Source organism: Lampetra planeri, unplaced genomic scaffold, assembly GCF_965212315.1.
Source record: "Lampetra planeri unplaced genomic scaffold, kcLamPlan1.2.h2 scaffold_479, whole genome shotgun sequence".
Taxonomy (NCBI): Eukaryota; Metazoa; Chordata; class Hyperoartia; order Petromyzontiformes; family Petromyzontidae; genus Lampetra; species Lampetra planeri.
Genome location: NW_027615302.1, coordinates 26,542 through 48,078, shown reverse-complemented (window position 1 = coordinate 48,078; position 21,537 = coordinate 26,542). Strand labels below are relative to the sequence as shown.

At 40.6% G+C, this 21,537-nt stretch overlaps 1 protein-coding gene across 1 annotated transcript; it reads left to right on the top strand.

Annotated features, from left to right (window-relative positions):
- The first annotated feature begins 10,831 nt into the window (after positions 1–10,831).
- LOC144741226 (speckle-type POZ protein-like A) lies at positions 10,832–20,791 on the top strand. The gene is given in 11 exon segments (XM_078623825.1): positions 10,832–10,909; positions 11,149–11,270; positions 11,538–11,689; positions 11,827–11,954; positions 13,138–13,315; positions 14,513–14,566; positions 14,646–14,770; positions 19,932–20,074; positions 20,171–20,224; positions 20,646–20,760; positions 20,762–20,791. Coding segments are annotated over 11 exon segments (1,179 nt in total).
- The last annotated feature ends 746 nt before the right edge of the window (positions 20,792–21,537 follow it).

The following is a 21,537-nucleotide window of genomic DNA, read 5'->3' as shown; positions in this document are numbered from 1 at the left end:
CACTACCCACCACATTCTCTCTGCTGATAACTGCTGATTGTCTTCGTCCACAATTCAACCCATTGAATTCTTATCCGTATTGTTCAGAGAAACTTCTTAATTACAATAATCTTATTTGATGTAAAGGCTATCACTACAGTGTACATTATAAATATACTTTGACCCAAAAGAAACCTGTTGCTTTTTATTTTCCACAATATCCACAATCTCAGTCAGATGGGATTACAGTGGATCCCTGGTGTATGGTACCTAATGTACATATACATGCCAGTAGAGTAATTCACACACTCAAGTTAGATTAAAAAAAATATTAGAATATTAGGAAGCCATTGTTGACTGGTGCCGGTCCCAAGACGGATAAATGGGGAGGGTTGCGTCAGGAATGGCATCCGGTTGTAAAACTTTTGCCAAATCAAATATGCGAGTGATCAAAATGATTTCCAAACCGGATCGGTCGAGGCCGGGTCAACAACGACCCCGCCAAACAGTGAAGAGTGGCAAGGCAGTTGGTCCAGATGACATACCAGTGGAGGTATGGAAGTGCTTACGGGAAGTGTCGGTAGATTTTCTGACTAGGTTATTTAACAAAATATTACACAGTAACAAGATGTCTGATGAGTGGAGGAAGAGTGTTCTGGTACTAATTCATAAGAAGGGTGATGTACAGAGTTGTGGTAACTACAGAGGGATTAAGTTGATGAGCCATACCATGAAGGTTTGGGAAAGAGTAGTTGAAGCCAGGTTGAGACAGGAAGTGGAGATTGTGAACAGCAGTATGGTTTCATGCCTAGAAAGAGCGCCACAGGTGCAATATTTGCACTGAGGATGCTGATGGAGAAGTACAGAGAAGGTAGAAATGAGCTGCATTGTGTCTTTGTAGATTTAAAAGAAGGGCATATGACAGGTGCCAAGAGAGGAATTGTGGTTTTGTATGAGGAAGTCAGGAGTGGCAGAGAAGTATGTTCGCTTGGTGCAGGACATGTATGAAGGTAGCAGAACAGTGGTGAGGGGTGTGCTGTTGGAAGGACAGAAGACTTAAAGTAGACAGAAGACTTCAAGCTAGAGGTAGGATCGGCCCTGAGCCCCTTCTTGTTTGCTTTGGTTATGGATAGGGTTGACAGATGAGGTCAGACAGGAGTCCCTCCCTGGACTATGATGTTTGCAGATGACATTGTGATCTGTAGTGAGAGTAGGCAGCAGTTGGAAGAGAACCTAGAAAGGTGGAGGGTTTGCTCTAGAGAGACAGAGGAATGAAGGTCAGTCAGAGCAAGACAGAGTATATGTGCATAAATGAAAGGGAGACCAGTGGAAAAGTGAGGTTACAGGGAGCAGAGGTGGTGAAGGTGCAGAGTTTAAGTACCTTAGGGATCAACAGTGCAGAGTAGTGGAGACTGTGTAAGAGAAGTGAAGAATAGGGTGCAGGCAGGGTGGAGCAGCTGGAGAAAAGTGTCAGGAGTGATTGTGATAGAAGAGTTTCAGCTAAGGTGAAGGGAAAGGTTTACAGGACTGTGGTTAGACCAGCTATGATGTATGGTTTAGAGACACTAGCGATAGGCAGAAGACAGGAGGCAGAGCTGGAGGGTGGCAGAGTTGAAGATGCTTAGATTCTCTTTAGGAGTGGACCAGGATGGACAGGATTAGGAATGAGGTCATCAGAGGGACAACACAGACAGGAAGTTAGGAGAAAAAGCTAGAGAGGCTAGATTGAGATGGTTTGGACATGTGCAGAGGAGGGACAGTGGATACATTGGTAGGAGAATGTTAGAGATGGAGTTACCAGTAGGAGACAGAGAGGAAGGCCCAAAGAGGAGGTTTATAGATGCAGTGAGGGGAGGACATGGAGGTAGTTGGGAGTCAGAGTAGAGGATACAGAGAACAGGGAAAGATGGAAATTGATGATTCGCTGTGGCAACCCCTGGAAGAGGGACAAAGCCGAAAGGAGAAGAAGAAGAAGAAGAAGTCACAGCTATCCCCTCAACACATGTCCTGTTGTTGTCACAAGCCCGTAGTAAAGAAACTCTCCCACCCAAAACATAAAAAAAAAATCCAAATGATCAGACTCCATGTGCCACAAAGTTAATCACTCTTAGGAATAGCAAAAACATGCAATGAAGTGAGTCCTTTTGATTTGTGTCTGTTGACACAAACCTGTGTGCCTTCCATTGAATTAAACAGATTTAAATTCCTAATAAACATCTCTGCGTTGTGGGGCAGGGATCGGCGAGAACACGGCCACAGTTGGCAGTCAACTGCTCATCAATCTCAACTCAGCGCACCTGTGGCCACTTACCGAGGAAGTCAACAAGAGGAAGCCGGGATCTTCAGTCGGTACTCCTGACGTTCATTCCCATCGTGGTAACTTTTCTGAAGAGCCCTTCTACTAGAGTTAGACCTGAGTCCCCAATGACTTTATGAACACACTCAATGCATCATTAACGACAGGCTACGTACCACCATTAACGACAGGCTACGTACCACAATCATTAAAATTAGCCGTTATTAAACCCCTCCTTAAGAAATCAACACTTGACCCTAGTATCTTAGCTAATTACAGACCACTATCAAACCTTCCCTTTCTTTCAAAAATTTTAGAAAAAATAGTAGACAAACAGCAGCGTGACTTTTTAAATATGAACAGCTTATTTGAAAATCATCAGTCAGGATTTAGGGCACACCACAGCACAGAGACAGCCCTGGTAAAAGTCACCAATGACCTTCTGACAGCGTCAGATATTGTCTCTGTTCTTGTTCTTTTAGATCTCAGTGCTGCCTTTGACACCATTCTATTACACAGATTGGAACACTTAATTGGAATTAGCGGATAAGCACTTGACTGGTTCAGGTCATATTTATCAGGTCATATTTATCAGACCGTGTCAATTTGTGACAATTAATCATGAAAGCTCCATGCACACCAAAGTTTGCCATGGAGTACCTCAGGGGTCTGTGCTAGGATCATTATTATTTACTCTGTATACACTCCCCTTAGGCGACATGATTAGGAAACACTCAATAAATTTCCACTTTTATGCATATGACACACAAGTATACTTGTCAATCAAACCAAATGAAACTAATCAATTAGCTAAACTTTAGGCCTGTCTCAAAGATATAAAGACCTGGATGACAACTAACTTCCTGCTGTTGAACTCAGACAAAACCGAGGTAATTGTAGTTGGCCCCAAACACCTGAGATCCTCACTCACAGACCATATCATTTCCCTAGATGGTTTTGCCTTCGCCTCCACCACCACAGTAAAAAACCTAGATGTTATATTCGATCAGGACCTGTCCTTTAACTCTTACATTAAACATACCACAAAAACAGCATTCTTCCATCAGCGGAATATCTCTAAAATCAGACACTTCCTGTCGCGTAACGATGCTGACAAGCTGATCCGCGCTTTTGTAACTTCTAGGTTAGACGACTGCAATTCCTTACTGTCAGGTTCCCCTAACAACTCACTGAAGCCCCTGCAGCTGGTACAAAACGCCACTGCTCGTGTCCTGACAGGAACCAGAAAAAGGGACCACATATCTCCTGTACTAGCCTCTTTACATTGGCTCCAGTTAAATACAGAATTGATTTCAAAATTCTTCTCCCTACCTTTAAAGCCCTGAATGGTCAGACCATTACGCTCCCAAAATCTAGACCTGCTTGTTGTACCCAGAATTTCCAAAACCCCAGTGGGTGGCAGAGCATTCAGCTTTCAGGCTCCCATCCTTTGGAACCACCTTCCACTTTGGGTTCGGGGGGCTGACACACTTTCTTTATTTAGGGTCAACTTAAACCAGCCCTTGAACCAGCCCTTAGTTATGCTGCCATAGGTCAAGACTGCTGGGGGAACTCACAGTCCTAACAGTGGCACTGAGCACTCCTTTCTTCCTCTCTCCCCCGTTTCCCCTTCACCACCCCCTCTACCTTTCCTCCCCAGTAGAATAACATCTGTCCTGCTTGTGCATGTGCTAAATAAATAAATAAATATTTCTCAAATATTTGTTCTATAAAAATCTGCAGCATGTACCTAACCCCTTCTCTCTGCCTGAGTTCTGGTGCCATCCAACCTGGAGAACTGCTTGACCTGCTGACGTTACATGACACACCCACCCCCAGTGCCATAATCTACTGAACTGCCTCCTCATCTTCTCCATCTCCAAACTTTCTCCAGCTGCCATCTACCCCCGGGCAGACATGGACTAAAAACACTGTTGGACTCTGAACTGCCTGAAATGCATTCTTTGACCTTTTAGACTTCAGAAGCTGACTCACTGTTTGTTTGTTTATATGTTCATTATCTGTGCATGCAACACCTATTGCAGGTCTGTCCGTCCCAGGGAAGGGGATCCCTCTTTCTGTGGTCCTCCCTGAGGTTTCTGCCTCTTTTTCCCCTGTTGTAAGGGTTTTTGGGCAGTTTTTCCTCACCCTGATTGAGGGTTTAGGGCAAAGGGTGTAGCAATGTGCGGACTGTAAAGTCCATCGAGACAATTGTAAATTGTGATGTTGGGCTATACAAATAAATTGAATTGAATAGATTTGCTATCGCATTTAGTTGATCTTTGCTCCAGTGTTTTTTGCTACCACTCTGCTGATCCTTTCGTGTAATCCTGGGTTTGTCAGCATCCTTCCTCCCAGGTTTTCCTTCTCAACTCTCCCAGCATCCTGCTGCCTCCACCTGCTAACCACCGGGCGTCATGACAACAAAGTCCAGCTTTTCCCCTTGCTGCATTATACATTACACCCGTCACTGATCACGCATTCACCCTCCTGGCTCCACACTGCATAACCACACTCAAACCCCCCACAGGTTCTCTTCGCCCCTCCTGGGTAGTTGCCCCCCAGTGAAATTTCGTGATTTTATGGATTTATTTTTATTTCTCCAATAAACTGCAGTGTGCCAAAGTCATTCATCCACTCTGAAGTTATATGCTACAAGGTTTCAGTTCTGTCAGGATGGAGCACTATCTATCATCTCAGTAATGGTTTTACATTTTTTTCCATTGCTGCTTTGTTTTTTATTGGCACCATGCAGTACACAAATTGGATGACTGGACTACAGTTTGCCCATGAATGTAGACGGATTGGTGCGGAGGAACCATTTATTGCTCATTCTTCAGAACAGTGTCCATCCATCTGAAAAGGAATTAGTTATCACAAGCCTACTGTGAGCCATCATAGAGTATTGTTTCAGTGAATAGCTTACCCCAAGCTTCTTTGTGTAAGCAAGATGAAAAACATCAGAAGCCAACAGAAAAGAGTGAGAAAAGGAATGAGCAGCAATTGGGTTGTAACTAATAAGAAATCAGGTACTTTAAAGACAAAGACAAACACCACGGCAAAATCCAAGAACGGGCAGGACGCTGATTGAACAAAGGACAATGAGACACATCACATTAGACTGGGAAAACAAAGACAAAAGTTAAAAGTTGAAAATGGCATGAGGATAAACACAATTTAATATGACATTTCCATTCCCTCATGTATCATCTATACATGTCTTTGGCAGATGGATGATTTACTGGTCTACTCAAACTGCCTCACCTAGCAGTGGAGTCTCTAGCAGCAAAAACATGTCTTGAAAATGTTCTGATGCCAAGAACATGCCAAAAACGACAGCTAAAGAGTATTCTCAAAATATTCTCATTGCATTGTTATGAAGGTGAGATAAAGCAGCAGTGTTGAATAATGTGGTTTAACTGCCAAATCTACACACATGAACCCATTTTTACTGCATTTTCAGAGCAGAAATATGGTAAATTTGACAGGTTTGGCATGAACTTGTCTAGTCAGCTTTTTATTCCCTACATTCTACCTATCCACTTAGGACATATTTGAAGTTCAGTTATAGGGTTCACTCTAATTCCAGTCCTGAAACAAAACTTGTCAGAAAACTGTTGGGGTTTGTTGCAGTCTGTACTGTGTCCCATAGTGATATAGCAATCTACAATCCCCCCCGATTCACAGAGTCTACATCACAAAATTCATTTGCTTCTTTTGGAAAATCCAGCAGTGAGTTTTGCGTTTTTGAGCGAGAAAAGACCATCTCATTTGCTTTAACACCTCTCGCAACAACCTGAGCACAAACAGAAAAATAAACACACCATATTATAATAAAACATCCCCATCACCAACCATGAGCCTCTTCTGAGGCCCTATGAACCATCACACTCTATTCAGCACCATGGATAGCGCCTCAAGCTGAACCTGACCTGAACATTTATAGAAGACTGTAGTAGTACCTCCACGAGAAATTGAAACAAATATGCATTCCTCTTAAAACTATGGAAAACCTCAAGTTAAATTCTGCACAAGCTAGGAATGAACAGACCATTGTCTGGAGTGTTGTTCATCTTAGTTCATTTCAGTACCTCCACTGCAGATGTTCTGCTCAGCATACAAAGTCCTGCAGAGCCTCCTCTCTTGTGCTCATATTCTGGTACTTGTCATCAGTAATAATGATCAATGACTGTTGATCCCAGCATAATTCTGACAGAGGGCTTTAGTTGAACAGTATGACCAACTTATATCATAAAGTGATTATTCTATAAGGCCTTGAACAGTACAATTCACACTGAGGCACCAAGCTGAGACCAGTTACTGTGTCCTTCTTGACCTCCGTCCAAAAGTTATCCATGTCTGGAAGTATGGTTGTATACGTCACCCAGCCAGACACTCCCAACGTGGAGGTGTGCCCAGGTGTACAGGACCACTGCAAACCACTGCAGCTTTTTTCTAAACCCTTTCAGCAACACCTGGCATCTTGTGTATGGACTGGCCTGTGTGCTCCTGACATGACATCATTATCATTATTTATTATTATTATTATTTATCATTAGACTGAGTTGAACAGTGCTTCTCCTGTGTTGCTTGGGAGGAACTTTACCCAACACTCCTCTATACAGCCCTCTATTGATATACCACAGGATAAAAGTCAGATTTGTGTGTGAGACCTGGTATGGAGTCAAGTTTCACTATGCTGATTATTTCCTCCAGCACCTTCTGAACCATCAGCTGTATGAATTCCTCACACACGTTTGGAGGAGGTAGGGTGGAGTTCGTCTGCCAATATTTCCATATGAGCCTTTTTAAAAAAACATTCATGCTGCCCCAATAATTGCTACTGTTGGTGTCTCCAAACTTGTTGCTATTCCACATATTTTTTCAGTGGTCACTCACACACTCTAAAACTATACACATTCTGAAGGTGAGTCCACGGGCCTTACGCCAGAGCCCCATGTGGGTGACAAATCAAATGATAGGAAACCGGACAGGTTTACAAAACAATGTAACTTTTTCAGCTCATTGTGACCAGTGGGATGTGATAAGCCCCCTGAACTCGGCGGGCCAGTGTATTAAAGCAGCCTTGCCCATGTCTAATTTGAACTCCAGTAATTTAAATGATTGTCTTTAGGACTTTTTCCTGGTGTTTTTTACAGGCTCACTCACTTTCAAGAAACTTTTTCCACAGTCAATACTTGGTCCATTTACATCTGCTCAGACTTCCTCAGCTTCATCACTCACCATGCAAATCATGTAAATATTTGCATATTATATTATATATAATATGCAATATATTATATTATCATGATTATTGTTTATTTTGAGAATAAGTAACAGTAGATTCATACAGGTTACTTGGGCTGTCTTTTATATGAGATAGATATACTTTATTTAATCTCAAAAGACACATTCACAATCTAATTTTTATTTTAGTTTATTTTTATTTGTTCAATTTTCATTTGCAATATTTATTTGACACACACATGCACACACGAGTGTCATTCAAATATTTTCATAATAATAATGATATTTCATAATAATAGTTATAATAGTCAATATAGTTCTGTGCATTGCAAGAGTAACTGTTCTCTTTTTTATGATTTGTATTTCAGGGATTCTGAACATTTATAATTTTGTCAAGTTATTTTACAATAACATGACATGAATTACTCATGTTAAAAACTACTGTTCATACCTTGACTCTCTAATGATGCAGATACAGATGAAACTCAAAGAGGTTAGAAACAATACGATATATATTTATTATGATATAGATTATTTATAACGTAGATAAATTGAACATTTAAAAAAATGTTAAATTCAAATTGAAGTGTGCTATTGTGAATGTGTGTGTTTGGGTAGGTTCTGCCAGCCAGGAAGTGTTCTGTAGGCGCATGCGCAGTGGATATACACCTTAGCGTGCTAAGCTATCGGCTAGACAGCTGAAAGCTAGCACTGATATAAATTAGACAAAGAAAGCCTGTATAGAGAGTGAGTAACAAAGACGTTTAAAGTTACAGCGGGTGGAAGGAGCGACTTTGACACAAAGCTATATGCATTAGTCCGATACAAATGGAAGTATGAAATATAAAGGTACGCCACCAGTCTTATATTTTTTAACTTTTTCCGAGGTAGTCATTGCACAGATTAGCTTTTGCTAACTGATAGTCGACGTTGTTTTGCCAGCAGCATATTGGACGAAACGTGATTGGTTACATTAGCTTGGTTAGTTAGCATCTTCTCAGAGACCTGGAAAGGCCTTTGTTAAGACACTGGCAATGCTGTGTCTAAAGAGCACATTACCAACTTAACATCTGCTAACCTTTGCTAGTTTTACGGTGCATGAAAAGAACCTGAAGTCGCTGATATAAGTCGTCATTTGTATATGTGGACGGATGCGTAGTTAACGTCTTTTGTCTGAAGCTAGCTGGTGAGTGTTAGCTGGATTTGCTATCTAAAGCTATAGAACTTTTATGCTAGCTTGGGTTGGTTACAATCGCTGGCGGATATGCTTGGATAATGTCGTGTAGACATCAACATTAATATCACCGCTTTTGGAAAAGATTATTGTAGTGTGCAAAGCACGGTAGGGTTCAGCCCGATTAATTCAATTCGGTATGTCATTTGGAAATATTGACACTTGATTGTAAGCAGAGCTGTGCTGATGTTAACGTTGGTAACCATATGTTTTTTATACGGGTATCTGTTTTAGTATTCAGTGTGCAGCAAATGTGACAATGTAAATATCTGTATATATGAAGTCCAGCAAACACCGTTTTGCACCCAACCAAGCTAACTAGCTAGCAGGTAGCTGTACCAGTAGCAGCCTTGCTGCTGTTTGAATGGCGTGAGAGCAAGGCATCCGCTTCTTGGTTAGCTAAAGAAAGTTGCAGCTTGATCCTCAGTTTGCCCATGTAATTGGCTGAGTCCTTGGGTGAGCGTAATGTTACAGTCCTGTCTAACATTATAAGAGAACACACTGAAAGGTCTGCCAGTTGATGGGTGCATGGAGCCTACTGTGCCGTCTGACGTGTTAACGGATGGTTTTGACTACTTTGCGAGCTATAATAATAAACAGATGTCTTGACATTTAAACGTTACAGAAGAAGGAAGTTACTGTATTTACTGTCACTTTGTTACAAGTACATCACACACAGATCAGATACATTTCCATATCTGTCTTTTTTATAGTCTGGAACATGACAGTTGGGCCATGAAGTTTCCTCTGACAAATTAAACGTCAGGTAATTTAATTTTAGTACTTGTTGTGGTGACTGTTTTTGATATTGGTTCTATTCTAAATATTAAGTAAAACTGTGTAGAATAGTACTCAAACCTGTTACATTCAGCCGATTCATCTTCCAGCCAGATCTGACTCTGACTCTCTCTCTCTCTCTCACTCTCTCTCTCTCCTTTCACTGTGCAATAGAGTAGTGTGATTTGAATGTCAGAAGTGGGTTAAAATTTGAAACAAATTAGCCTAGTTGGTTTGATGTGGGATGGTCAAAGGATGAATATGTATGATACTCCTTGAGTCCAATTTGTGATACTAGACTGGATAAATAAACTCACAGGCTGTAGGTTAAGATGTTTTGGCCAACTTCAGGTTCCATTCAAGGGACCTGAAGTTTTTTTTTTTTTAGTTTTGTGTGTATGATAACACAGACTGATAATGTTGTTGGACATGGTCAGCTGTCAGCTTGTTAACCATGGGTGTTTGCAACCTCCGTTACCAGTCGGTGATTGAGTGTACATGCTGTTACACTCAAACATACAGACAATTGTGTGAGAGAGAGTTAGCCAGCACCCACCTATATGGTAGCAGGTTGGATTTGTAGTCTATTTGTAGTCTATACAACTGGTGCCTCACAAGGACGCAATGGCCCACAGTCCGGAGCAGAGTTAAGAATGACGGGGAGGGAGAGAGGAGGTCATGGGACCGTTTCTTTACCAAGGGTTTGTAAGAACAGGAAATGAATTGATACGTTTGTTTGGCACCACTGTGAGACTAATAAAGGTTTATCTTATCTTAAAATACATGCTAATACAGAGTAATTAACACACTCCACTTGGAACCTGATGCCAAGGACCTACTGTAACCCCATCAGACTGAGCTGTCTTAAAGAGTAAAGTGTGGAAATAAATGAAGAAAATGTGGTATTAAAGCAAACTGAGCAGCAAGTTTCACCATCTCCTCCATGTCCTGAATTGAATACTGTTTGTGTTTGTGTCACATGTCACACGGTGTTACTACAGTTTCACTCAGTTGTTGCTGTGATGTCAGCACTCACCTCAAGGAGGAACTGAATTGTAATGGAGAAGGACTAGACTGGAACCAAACAAAGTAGAGTCGAGGTGAGCCATGTTGGAATGGTATAGTGGAAAAGCTCCATATGTGTCAGACCACCTTTTGATGCTTATACTCCTCCAGTCATCCAGTCTTGTCCAATTTAACTGGTGCTGAATTACACGTGAATACATGTGAAGGACATTAATAACTAAAATCATTTTACTTTTTTTTAAACCCCTTAGTATTTTAGTAACAGGAGTGCTATGTCACGGGTTCCCACCCCTCCTCCTCCCGGGGAGATGTCAAGTGGTCCTGTGGCAGAGAGCTGGTGTTACACGCAGGTTTGGGCAATGCTGAACAATTCAATTTAATCTTGTTCTGTATGGGAAAATGCTAGAACGCTGTATTTTTGTACTTTGTTCAATTAATTTCAATTATTTTAACATACAAAATTAGAGAACGTGCACTAGTAATTATTAACTTAATGACTGCATCACTACTTTGGTTATGTTAAGACTGCTTTTGTTAAGTCATTTATGTATGTTTGTATTTTGATTTATGTTTCTCTTTATTGGTTCAGGTCAAGGTTGTGAAGTTTTCTTACATGTGGACCATAAACAATTTTAGCTTTTGCAGAGAAGAAATGGGAGAAGTGTTAAAAAGCTCAACCTTCTCATCTGGCCCCAACGACAAGATGAAGTGGTTAGTCATTATTTCCACATTCACTTGTTTTAGACATCTTGAGATAGCTAGATAGACGCTTTATTTTATCTCATGAGAGAAATTCACACAGAATACCAACATATACTGTCTGTCTCCCTAAACACATGCATAATAATTCTACTCAAAGTCCCTCTCATAGGGACCGATGAACCAATGAAGGCTGGACACAGTGTTGTGATGAATCAGATAATGTGACTAGTTAAGTTCCTTACAGTATTTTGCTGACTTGCTCTGTTTGCTTTACAGGTGTTTGCGAGTCAACCCAAAGGGACTTGATGACGAAAGCAAAGATTACCTGTCTTTGTATTTACTTCTTGTTAGTTGTCCAAAAAGTGAAGTCAGAGCAAAATTCAAGTTTTCTTTGCTCAATGCTAAAAGAGAAGAGACAAAAGCGATGGGTGAGTGCAAGCAACACCATAAGTAATAGAAGCATATGTGATGATGTTGCATTGTGTTGCTTTTAAGCACGTATTTATTTACATAATTTTACTTGGACACAAGAAAAGGTAAAGCATTATCTTTTAACTTATTACAGAAAGCCAAAGAGCATACAGATTTGTCCAGGGCAAAGACTGGGGCTTCAAAAAATTTATTCGGAGAGATTTCCTCCTCGATGAAGCCAATGGACTGCTTCCAGATGACAAGCTCACCCTCTTCTGTGAGGTAATCATTGGGTCTTCCCCTCTCTTACAAATAGATATGAATGTTGAATTATAAAATCACACATAACTGCGAAGCAGCACATTTTTCAAATCCTGTGTATTTACAGTATATTGAAATACAGTGAATGGAATAACAAAGTGAATTAAACCATATGCCACTGTCACTTTATTTCCCCACTGATTCAAACTCCTCCACCGTCTATACACCTAAGACCATATATGGATAATCCTGATGATGGGCTGTGGGTTGAAGTAGCATCAGCTGATACACAAAAAAACCTTGGAGAAAAAAGGGCCAGCCATTTAAATACAGCCAGCATGATGCAGTACTTCTGCTGTAGAGAAGGAATTTCTGTGTGTTTCACTTTTGAATACTTCTCAGTTTTTTCACATTAGTTGACATAAGTATTGGAAGTGATCATTATGATTTAATTTCTTGTACATTACATGCTTACAAATGACTGAGCTGCTTTTGTAGGCTTTGCCACGGTTCGCATTAAAAGAAACATTTACATTTACTTTTTGACTAAACTAAGTGTTCATGTGGGAGCATTTTATTTATATATATATATATATATATATATTATCATAATAACTTGGCTGAAAATACCGTTTTTAGGGAGACAAATCTGGTGTCTTTTAATCCATGTCATCACCAATTTGCACTCAACTGTGAATGTACATGCTTTATATTTCTAGCAGGTGGTCCAAATGAAATTAAAGTCTTTTGTGGTGAAATGCTTACTCCATTTTACCTTGTTTTCAATGATGCCTGTTCACAACATAATTAAATTCAACGTGTCAAGAAGAATGAATGTCTCCCTAAAATGTATTTTCAGGGGACAAATTAAATGAGCTGAATTTCAATGTGGATGCATTTGGCCAAATAGTGCCAGAACTAGACTGTGTGCCATACAGCGAGCAGCTCCAGAAAGTACTTGAGGAAATTGCCAATCACATTAACAAATTGCTGTCAAATTACAGAAGAAGTATTTGTCAATCAATTAATTGTTCAAGCAACAGAAATTCATGGTTTCAAGTACTGGTGTTTTTCAAGCAACTGGACAGTCACTCTTGTGAGTCCTCAGCATATACCCTTTAGAAAAACTGCCCCATGGTTGGTCTGGATGTTTTTCTTTTTATGATACTGATACTATTGTTCTTGGTATGTGTGATATGTGCAGGTAAGCGTTGTCCAGGACTCTGTCAACATTTCCGGCCAATCCAATATGAACATGCTGAAGGTACCAGAGTGCCAGCTGTCTGATGACCTAGGGAACTTGTGGGAGTGTTCACGCTTCACAGACTGCAGCCTCTATGTAGGAGGGCAGGAGTTCAAAGCCCACAAATCCATTCTTGCAGGTAAGCACCTCAGTGCCTTGCAGGAACTCAAGCTGCGAACAGGGCTGCATTAAAACAGTGAAGTAGAGTATGATGTGCTGTTATTTCAGCTCAGTTCAATGCTGAGGGAGTTGTCTTTTATCATGTGGTAGTAATCAACCAAAAGAAAAGTGGGCCTGGCAAGACATGTCATGCCTCTTCTTAAAAGACTCTTGTGAAGAGCTATAAGTGCCTTGAAAAGGTTCCCGAGTGTCTGTTTCACGTGGTTGATTTATAGCGGCCTAGTTCTGGAGTGGGTGTTAATCTGCCTGTCTACCACTGCTTGGCCCCGCTTGATCCAGGAGAATGAAAGCCTGTCTCCTTTAGACATGGTGGTGGCAGCTCCACTGGTCAGACAGAAACGCTAACCAAGTGGCAAGCTACAGGTTGTTTCACTAAGGATTTTTCAGCTTCATCTTCTTCCATGGTTTTCTGACTGATGTACGACTTAAACGTATTATGTCGTTTCATTTTAGGTTGTTAATTAATTACCAAATTGGCATGTAGTTTTAGAATATTTGAGTTATGCAGTACATGATGATACAGAAGCTCTGGGATGTTAGCGCTCAAGGTGTTTATCACCGTAGTGCTGCCATGAAATGAGAGTTGAGCTTCAGAGTTTGCATTTACCGTGTTTCAAAGCAGGCTAAAGGCTGATAAGAATTTCCGTAATTCTGGATTTTGTTTTTCTCATTTTGTCTCTCATAGTTGAAGCGTACCTATGATGAAAATTACAGGCCTCTCTCATCTTTTTAAGTGGGAGAACTTGCACAAATTGGTGGCTGACTAAATACTTTTTTGCCCCAACTGTACATGCAATAGATTAAATTGTATATCGACCACTTTTTATCATTTCTTGTGGAGGCACATGTCACAAATTTGATAACAGACATATCAACATATGAACATCTGCAGTACCGCAAATTTTAGACATGGAAAGATTAATTTCCAAACTGACTTAAGAAGGTTTCCTGTCCCTCATATCCCCAAACACTATGTGCCCTCTTCGTGCGGATCCCTCCTGTTTCCCCTTTTTTCTTCGTGTTCCTTTCTACGGTATTTCTGTCTTTGATTTGATTGTGGTGTGTGTGTGCTAACCTCTCACTTGCCCTTATTAAAGAAATGTTGGTTTAATTATGTTTGTTATATTTAAAAATGTTCAAATGATTTCTTTGACAGCACGGTCCCCGGTCTTTAATGCTATGTTTGAACATGAAATGGAAGAGAGTAAAAAGGGTAACTGTTTACATTTACTTCCACACTTTTTTGCGCATGTTCTCAAATCTCAGTCACAAATGAATCTTTCAATTACAGAATCGGGTAGATATAAGTGATGTGGACCCAGATGTCTTTAAGGAAATGATGGGCTTCATCTACACAGGAAAGGCCCCAAACCTGGAAAAGATGGCAGATAACTTGCTTGCAGCTGCAGACAAAGTAAGTGCCAAAAGGAATGCTTCATCGCAAAACTATTTCCTCAAATTGGATTTGGCAAACCTGTTCACTCCCCCGTTCTTAACATTGCTTTGGGTTATTGTTTGTAATATAACCATGTTGGGATTCTGGAAAGAAAAAAACTTGCGTTTTGGATTCACAATAGACTAATTCATCTTGCCCATTCATTTTGAATAACATTGTTTGAAAAACACTCTATATACATGGCCTCCGCACAATACATGCTATATTGTCTCATGCTGCCAATATAACCTGTATATAAGGAGTGAGCGGAATAGAGGGAGAGGGAGAGAAAGAGTACATTTGTATGGTTACCTCTCTTTAGTCATCTGTTATATGGACAAAAATGCTAAATCAGTCATGCATATCACTTGCCTATAGTAATCAAAACCCCACTTATAGTGATCATGTTGAATCCTGTACATAAAACAAGGTTATTTTTTACTTTTTTAAAATTTTCCAGCACCTGAATTTACCATTGGCTGCATCAAGGCAGGCATTGCCGTGGTAACTAGTTTGACCACATGTCCACTTGCTCAATTTGTTGCACACAACTGTAACGCAGCAGTGCACTGCATAAGCAACAAAAAATAGGGGAAAAGAAGCAAGGATGGTGAGGGTGACTAGAAAAAACCCATGGTGGATGTTTTATGGTAGGACCTAGTCTACAGGATTTTGCATATTTGGCCATTGTAATCGGCATACATACGCAGAGCCAATGCGAACAAGACAGAGCTGGGTTTGTATGTATTTAATTAAAGATGTGTATCTTTTGCTTGAGTGGGACAGTAGGTGAATAATATTCACAAAAGGGAGAGGTTGTATAAGTTTGGTCATTTGTCTGCCTCCTTGTGTAAGGGTGCAATGTTATAGGCGGGCGATGTGGTACTATAAGGTCTTTAAGGTATGGTTGGTGGGTCAGGGCTTCAAATGGAAGGAAAGCAATATTAAATTTTATTTGATATTTTACAGGGAGCCATGTTAAGAAGCTACTACTTGAGAAATGTCATGTCTTCCTAGTCCCTGTCACTACTTCTGGCGCAGCATTGTGGACTACTTGAAAGATTTTCCGAGAATTATTGGGATGACCTGATAAGGATTTGCAGTAATCCAGCCTGGAAGTCAAATGTGTGTACTAGTTTGTCAGCGTCCTTGTGGGTGGGAAATGTTTGATTTTTGCAGTTTTCAAAAGTTCCAAAAGCTCTATCCTTGAATTGTCTAATCTGGGAGTTAAAATTGAATAAATAATCTCCTACACTTTGAAGATAAGATCAGCCTTTATTGTCCTATAGACAAGTCTTGATCATTATGACTCTTAGGTTTGTTTATTTGGTGCAGGGGGCCAAGGCAAAACCATCTAAAGACATTATGTCATCAGTTATTGAGGACCTCAGGTGTTTTGAAGCCTGCTACAATTACTTCAGTCTTATCTGAATGTAATAACAGAAAACTAACTGTCATCCAGGTCTTTGTGTCTTTGTGAGGCAGGCATGAAGTTAAGCCAACTGATTGGTCTCATTATGTTTAATTAATAGAGACGCTTGTGTCATCTGCATAGCAGTAGCATTTCTAGTGTGTTTCCTGAATAATAGTGGTCTGAGCATAGACCCTTGCGGTACCTTATGGCTAAAGCTGGTGCTATTTGTCACAAACTGAAACAGACCTATTAAATATACTGTGTTCCCAAATTATTATGCATATACTATTTGTTTATTTTTTGACTGAAGTAGTTCATATTGGCAAGCAATTAATATAATTATATAATAATCTGAATATTATCAATCAAAATCTCAGTGTTGACAATAGAATTTTTTTTTGCAATACAAATTCAAAATGCATCCCAAATCCAAATTATTATGCATGTAAATTTCAATAAATGCCTATCTTAGGAATTAGTTTTTCTCAAATCAAACCTATTTCAATCAAAAACAAAACAACTGAAGTCAGGGGATGATAGTGGCAGCGCCATGTGTATTTTCCACTTTTTTTGGAGTGTGCGTTGTCTTGCATGAAAATGACTTTATTCCTGAAGGAATGATGTTCTTGTTCTACTTGTTATTATCTTGTTATAATATATATATTCCTGAGATCATTCTGACACCTACAGGCAACTTTTTATTTTACTAATTGAGTATTCTATAGATTATTTCAATAATTAATCAATTTATTTTTTGAATGGTAATCATGAAACAGGGAAGTGATGTTATGCAGTCCCTTGTGCCAGTGGATAGCATTCACACATGGTTTACCTTGATGTTTCATAGTTTCATGGGATCTGCAAAACTGACATCGGGAAATGTGCTTCAATTCGCTGAAAGGATTAGATATTGCATTCCCTATCAGTACGTACCTGAAGCGCCAATGTGGATGCTCAGCTGAGTCAACCCACTAGTTGTTGCAGTCCATTTCAGCAGAATTGAACCAACTAGTGAGATGCTTTGTGAGTTGTTTGGCTTCATTTTCATCTGGGCCCACTTGATATTCTCTAGCAGTTTTCCAAGTGGCAGCCTGGTGTATGCTGCAGTAGCGGTCAGAGTGGTCATGTCATCCATGTATGCTCAGTGGAAGGCGGATCCCGTTCTTAGTTCACTCAGCCCTCCCAGCACCTATCATGAGGCCCTGATGATGACCTTATGGCCATTGTGAAAATTTAGGCCCAGTCATCTCTGAACTTCCTTTTAAGGTCATGCCACAGCATCGCCATAGGATTCAGATCAGGACTTAAACTAGGCCTTTTGTTTTTCTTAAGCTATTCAGAGGTGGACTTGTTAGTGTGTGTTGGATCATTTTCCTGCTGCAGAACCCAAATTTGCTTCAGCTTGAAGTCACGCAAGAGGGCTGGACATTCTCCTCCAGTTTTTGTTGGTAGACAGCAGAGTTCATGGTTCCATTTATCACAGCTAAGTCTTCCAGATAATGAAGCAGCAAAACTGCCCTAGACCATCACACTACCAGACCATATGTTACTGTTGACATAATGTTCTTTTTCTGAAACACGGTGCTACTTTTGCATAGTCAATTTACAATTAGGAGCTACGCATGTATTTACCATCACATTTGAGTTTTCTGCGGCGTTCATAAGTCTAGAGGTTTGTAGTGTACTCAGCTTTTTTTTTCCCTGTTGAGAGAGGGTTTCTCTAATTTAACAAAAATTGCCTCTTTTCAACAGGGGAGGGGGGCCTAAGACACAATTTATCTAACACTTACAATGCAGTCTTAGGATCTCTCCCCAAGAGGATCAAAAACCATTCAGATACCTGCAGCTCCAACCACTCAGAGACGCAACGACTTACAGGTGACTGACAATGGAGGGGGACCCGAAACTCATACCCCTTTCTGGTAAGCTAACGACTTAACGATCCCCAGACGACTGACAGCCAGGGAGGGTGACCTGATACCAGCACTCCTTTGTGTGAGGTAACGACCCAACTCAGTATTAGTAGCAGGACTCCCCACTAGTCTGTTCAGAACTGAAGAAGCTTCTCGGATAAGTGGAGAAACGTCTTCAAGTAAACCAGAAGTCCAGTTGCCTACGATTTAATCCAGCAAGTTACCATGACCTGTATGACTGAGAACCTTCAGACACCATTACCAATAGTTTACCATTATACTGGTAATCCTATCATCGCTATATACCATGTACGTCATCCCTAAGCACAATATGCACCGTCTCCCTCTTTCTGTTCCACTGTTGAAACAGATGGTCAAAAGCCTCACAGATCATTGCAGCTGCATGTGAACCGGTGGCCTCCTTCGAGTGCAACACAGCCCTGTATAGTTTGAAGTTTGAGCCACTGTTCCGTCAGACCTAGCATGCTAACAGGGCTAACAGCACAGGACCAAATGTCAGTGATGAAGCTTATATCATGCATGTCGTTGTCTGAGTATGAATAGTTGTGGCGATAATGTCACTCTTGCCTAGTAAACATTGCTTAGTTTGCAGCCTTGTTGGGACACGGTGACTGTCCACCAACCATCCAGAACTACAGCCATCTGGTCCATCCAGTGGAACACGACAATCATCAGAAATCTGTAAAATCTAATTCTCAGACAGTTTTATTTACTGAGTCCATTGCAGTAGTAGTATGGACATGATGCAGCTCCCAGTAGTTTCTGTCTCTACTTTGGTTTCTACACCATTCCTGTGGTTTGTGCTTGTGAGCCGTATACCTTCTCAGGTGTGTTTTAAGCTTGTTGCCTGCCATTGGCCACTGTTAGAACACTGTATTACAGCAGCTTCTATGAACTCCCCAGGTCTGTTGTATTTCTAAAAAATGTCCTGGAGGCTTGACAGACTCTTTTCCCAGTCTTCTATTGTCTTTTTTCCGGTGTGCTTGTGCCGACTGTCATCTCAGTTTCCTGTTGTTTTTTTTTTTTTAGATGACCGGCACCCAGTGTAGCCCATCTTCTTGAAGGTTGTGCGTGTGTTGTGCGTTCAGAGATGGTATTCTGAAATCCATGGTGGTAACAAGTGGTTGAGTTCTTTGAGTCTTTTTATCATCTCAAACCAGTCTGCCCATTCTCCTGACCTCTCCCATCAACAAGTTGATGGTTTTCGTCCACAGAGTGCCGCTCTCTGGATAGTCTCCTCTTTTTTGGACCAACGACAATACCACCTTCAAAGTCACTTACATCCCCTTCTCCATTCTGGTGTTCAGCACGTCTACATACATTCAGCTGCTGCAGTGTGATTGGTTGATTAGTTGTTTTATTTATTCGTTTTGCTTGCTAACACGTGTGTGTGTGTCTCTGTGTGTGTTTGTTCAGTCTGCAAAGTAAATAGAAAAATAATAAATCTTTCCAAACATGCATATATTTTTTTATTAAAATAAAACAAATGTTAAACATTTCTGTCCGTTTTCGGACTGGTATTCTAGGGTTCGCGATATCACACTGATTATTTTATTTGTAAATTAACATGAATGCTGAACCAGAGCAACAATTGCACGTTTGACTTGGAAGTGTGTTTGAAATCACCCATTGTTCAGTTAATTCAGTCAACATCCCAGGGCCCTGCTGCAGATTGAAATGATAGTAGCTCATTAAAGCTGATTTTCAGAGAATGAGAAAGCTGTTGTTGTGAATTGCTGTTACATCACTTTGCATCAAGAGTGTAACTGCTGCTTTTTTTTCTCCACCCAAGTACGCTCTGGAGCGTTTAAAAGTCATGTGTGAAGAGGCTTTATGCAACAGCCTTTCAGTGGAGAACGTGGCCGACACACTCATCCTGGCAGACTTGCACAGTGCCGAGCAGCTCAAAGCACAAGCCATAGATTTTATCAACAGGCAAGTATCACAGAAAAAAAAACAGCGGTGATGAATTCCTGCTGCCATCTCTGTTTACCAGCCCTGAATGTTTACCTTTTTATCTCTTTACCATAGGTGCAGTGTCCTGAGACAGCTGGGCTGTAAAGATGGAAAGAACTGGAATAGCAAGTATGTAATTAGCTGATATATGTGACACAAGATTAATAACTCCTGCTTATCTCAGTCCCCCACCAGATGCATTAGAATTCATTGTTTTACCCATGGAAGATGGAGTGCTATTTGCTTTTTCCTTTTGAAGCTTCCTATCTTTGTATCCAAGTTATTAATAGACTCATACCTGAATAAACCCTTTGGAATGGAATATTGGTAGAATTTTTATACGGAAGTTTCTTTCATGGAATGTGGTGTGTTATAGGACACCTTGAACCTGTTTTTGTCTTTGTTTTATGCATTGTTGTCATCCTTCACTGTGTGCCTATGCTTGAAGCTCTGATCTCCTCTTAAAATGACCCTTATTTGCTTTATCATTACTATCTCATTTCTGTTTATTGTTTTTTTTCATGTGCTCATGCTTTGTCTGTGCTTACAGTCATGCTACAGATATAATGGAGACTGCCGGCTGGAAGTCAATGATCCAGTCCCACCCACACCTCGTAGCCGAGGCCTTTCGAGCCTTGGCTTCAGCACAGTGCCCACCCTTTGGTCCCCCCCAGGAAGCGTCTAAAACAGTCCTGACTGTCTGCCCGTCTCCCAGGACTTAACTGCTGGTAAAGCATGGGTTTACAAAGAAAGGACTAGTGATGCCACTCTTTGTTTTCACCAAAACTGAAGACACTTGAACAAAGAAGAGTGGATTTTGTTGACCAGTGATGTGGGGAGGCTGGCACATGGCATCAGTTGATCGGGAAGAAATGGTTTCAGTCGGTGTTGCCTGTTCACTTTGCTGCCCGAACTGAATTGTGTTCAGGCTGGTTGGTAAGTCAACCTGTCTGCTGTTTTTTTTTTCCCTGTAATTTAAAAAAAATGGCCTTAATATATCTGCCATTGCTCTGGAGCTGCTCTGGAGTACTTAGTCTCTTTTACTCTGTGCCTACCTTGTCACAAAGACCAGGCCTCCTCCAGGTTGCACTAGTTTCCCATGAAGTCATTTTGATATGGAGTTCAATAGGAACGTAAACAAAGGTTTAACTAAATGGGAAATATTATATATTTGTAATGTTTTGTGACTAGACATTCAAAAGCATGAACACTTTCAGTGCAAGGTCATTTCTTTACACTTTTTAAAAGATGTGTATGCCCCATATTGATGGCACCATTTCTATGTAAATCACTGTTGATCCATCTTCAGAAGACCAGTGTACAAGAAAATCTGAAAGACTGTTGCATCATAAACAAGACCCAGTGTCAGTTCTTCACTACATGGAAACCATAAAAACTTTGGCCGAGCATATGAAACCAGTCTTGGGGTTGAATGACAGACT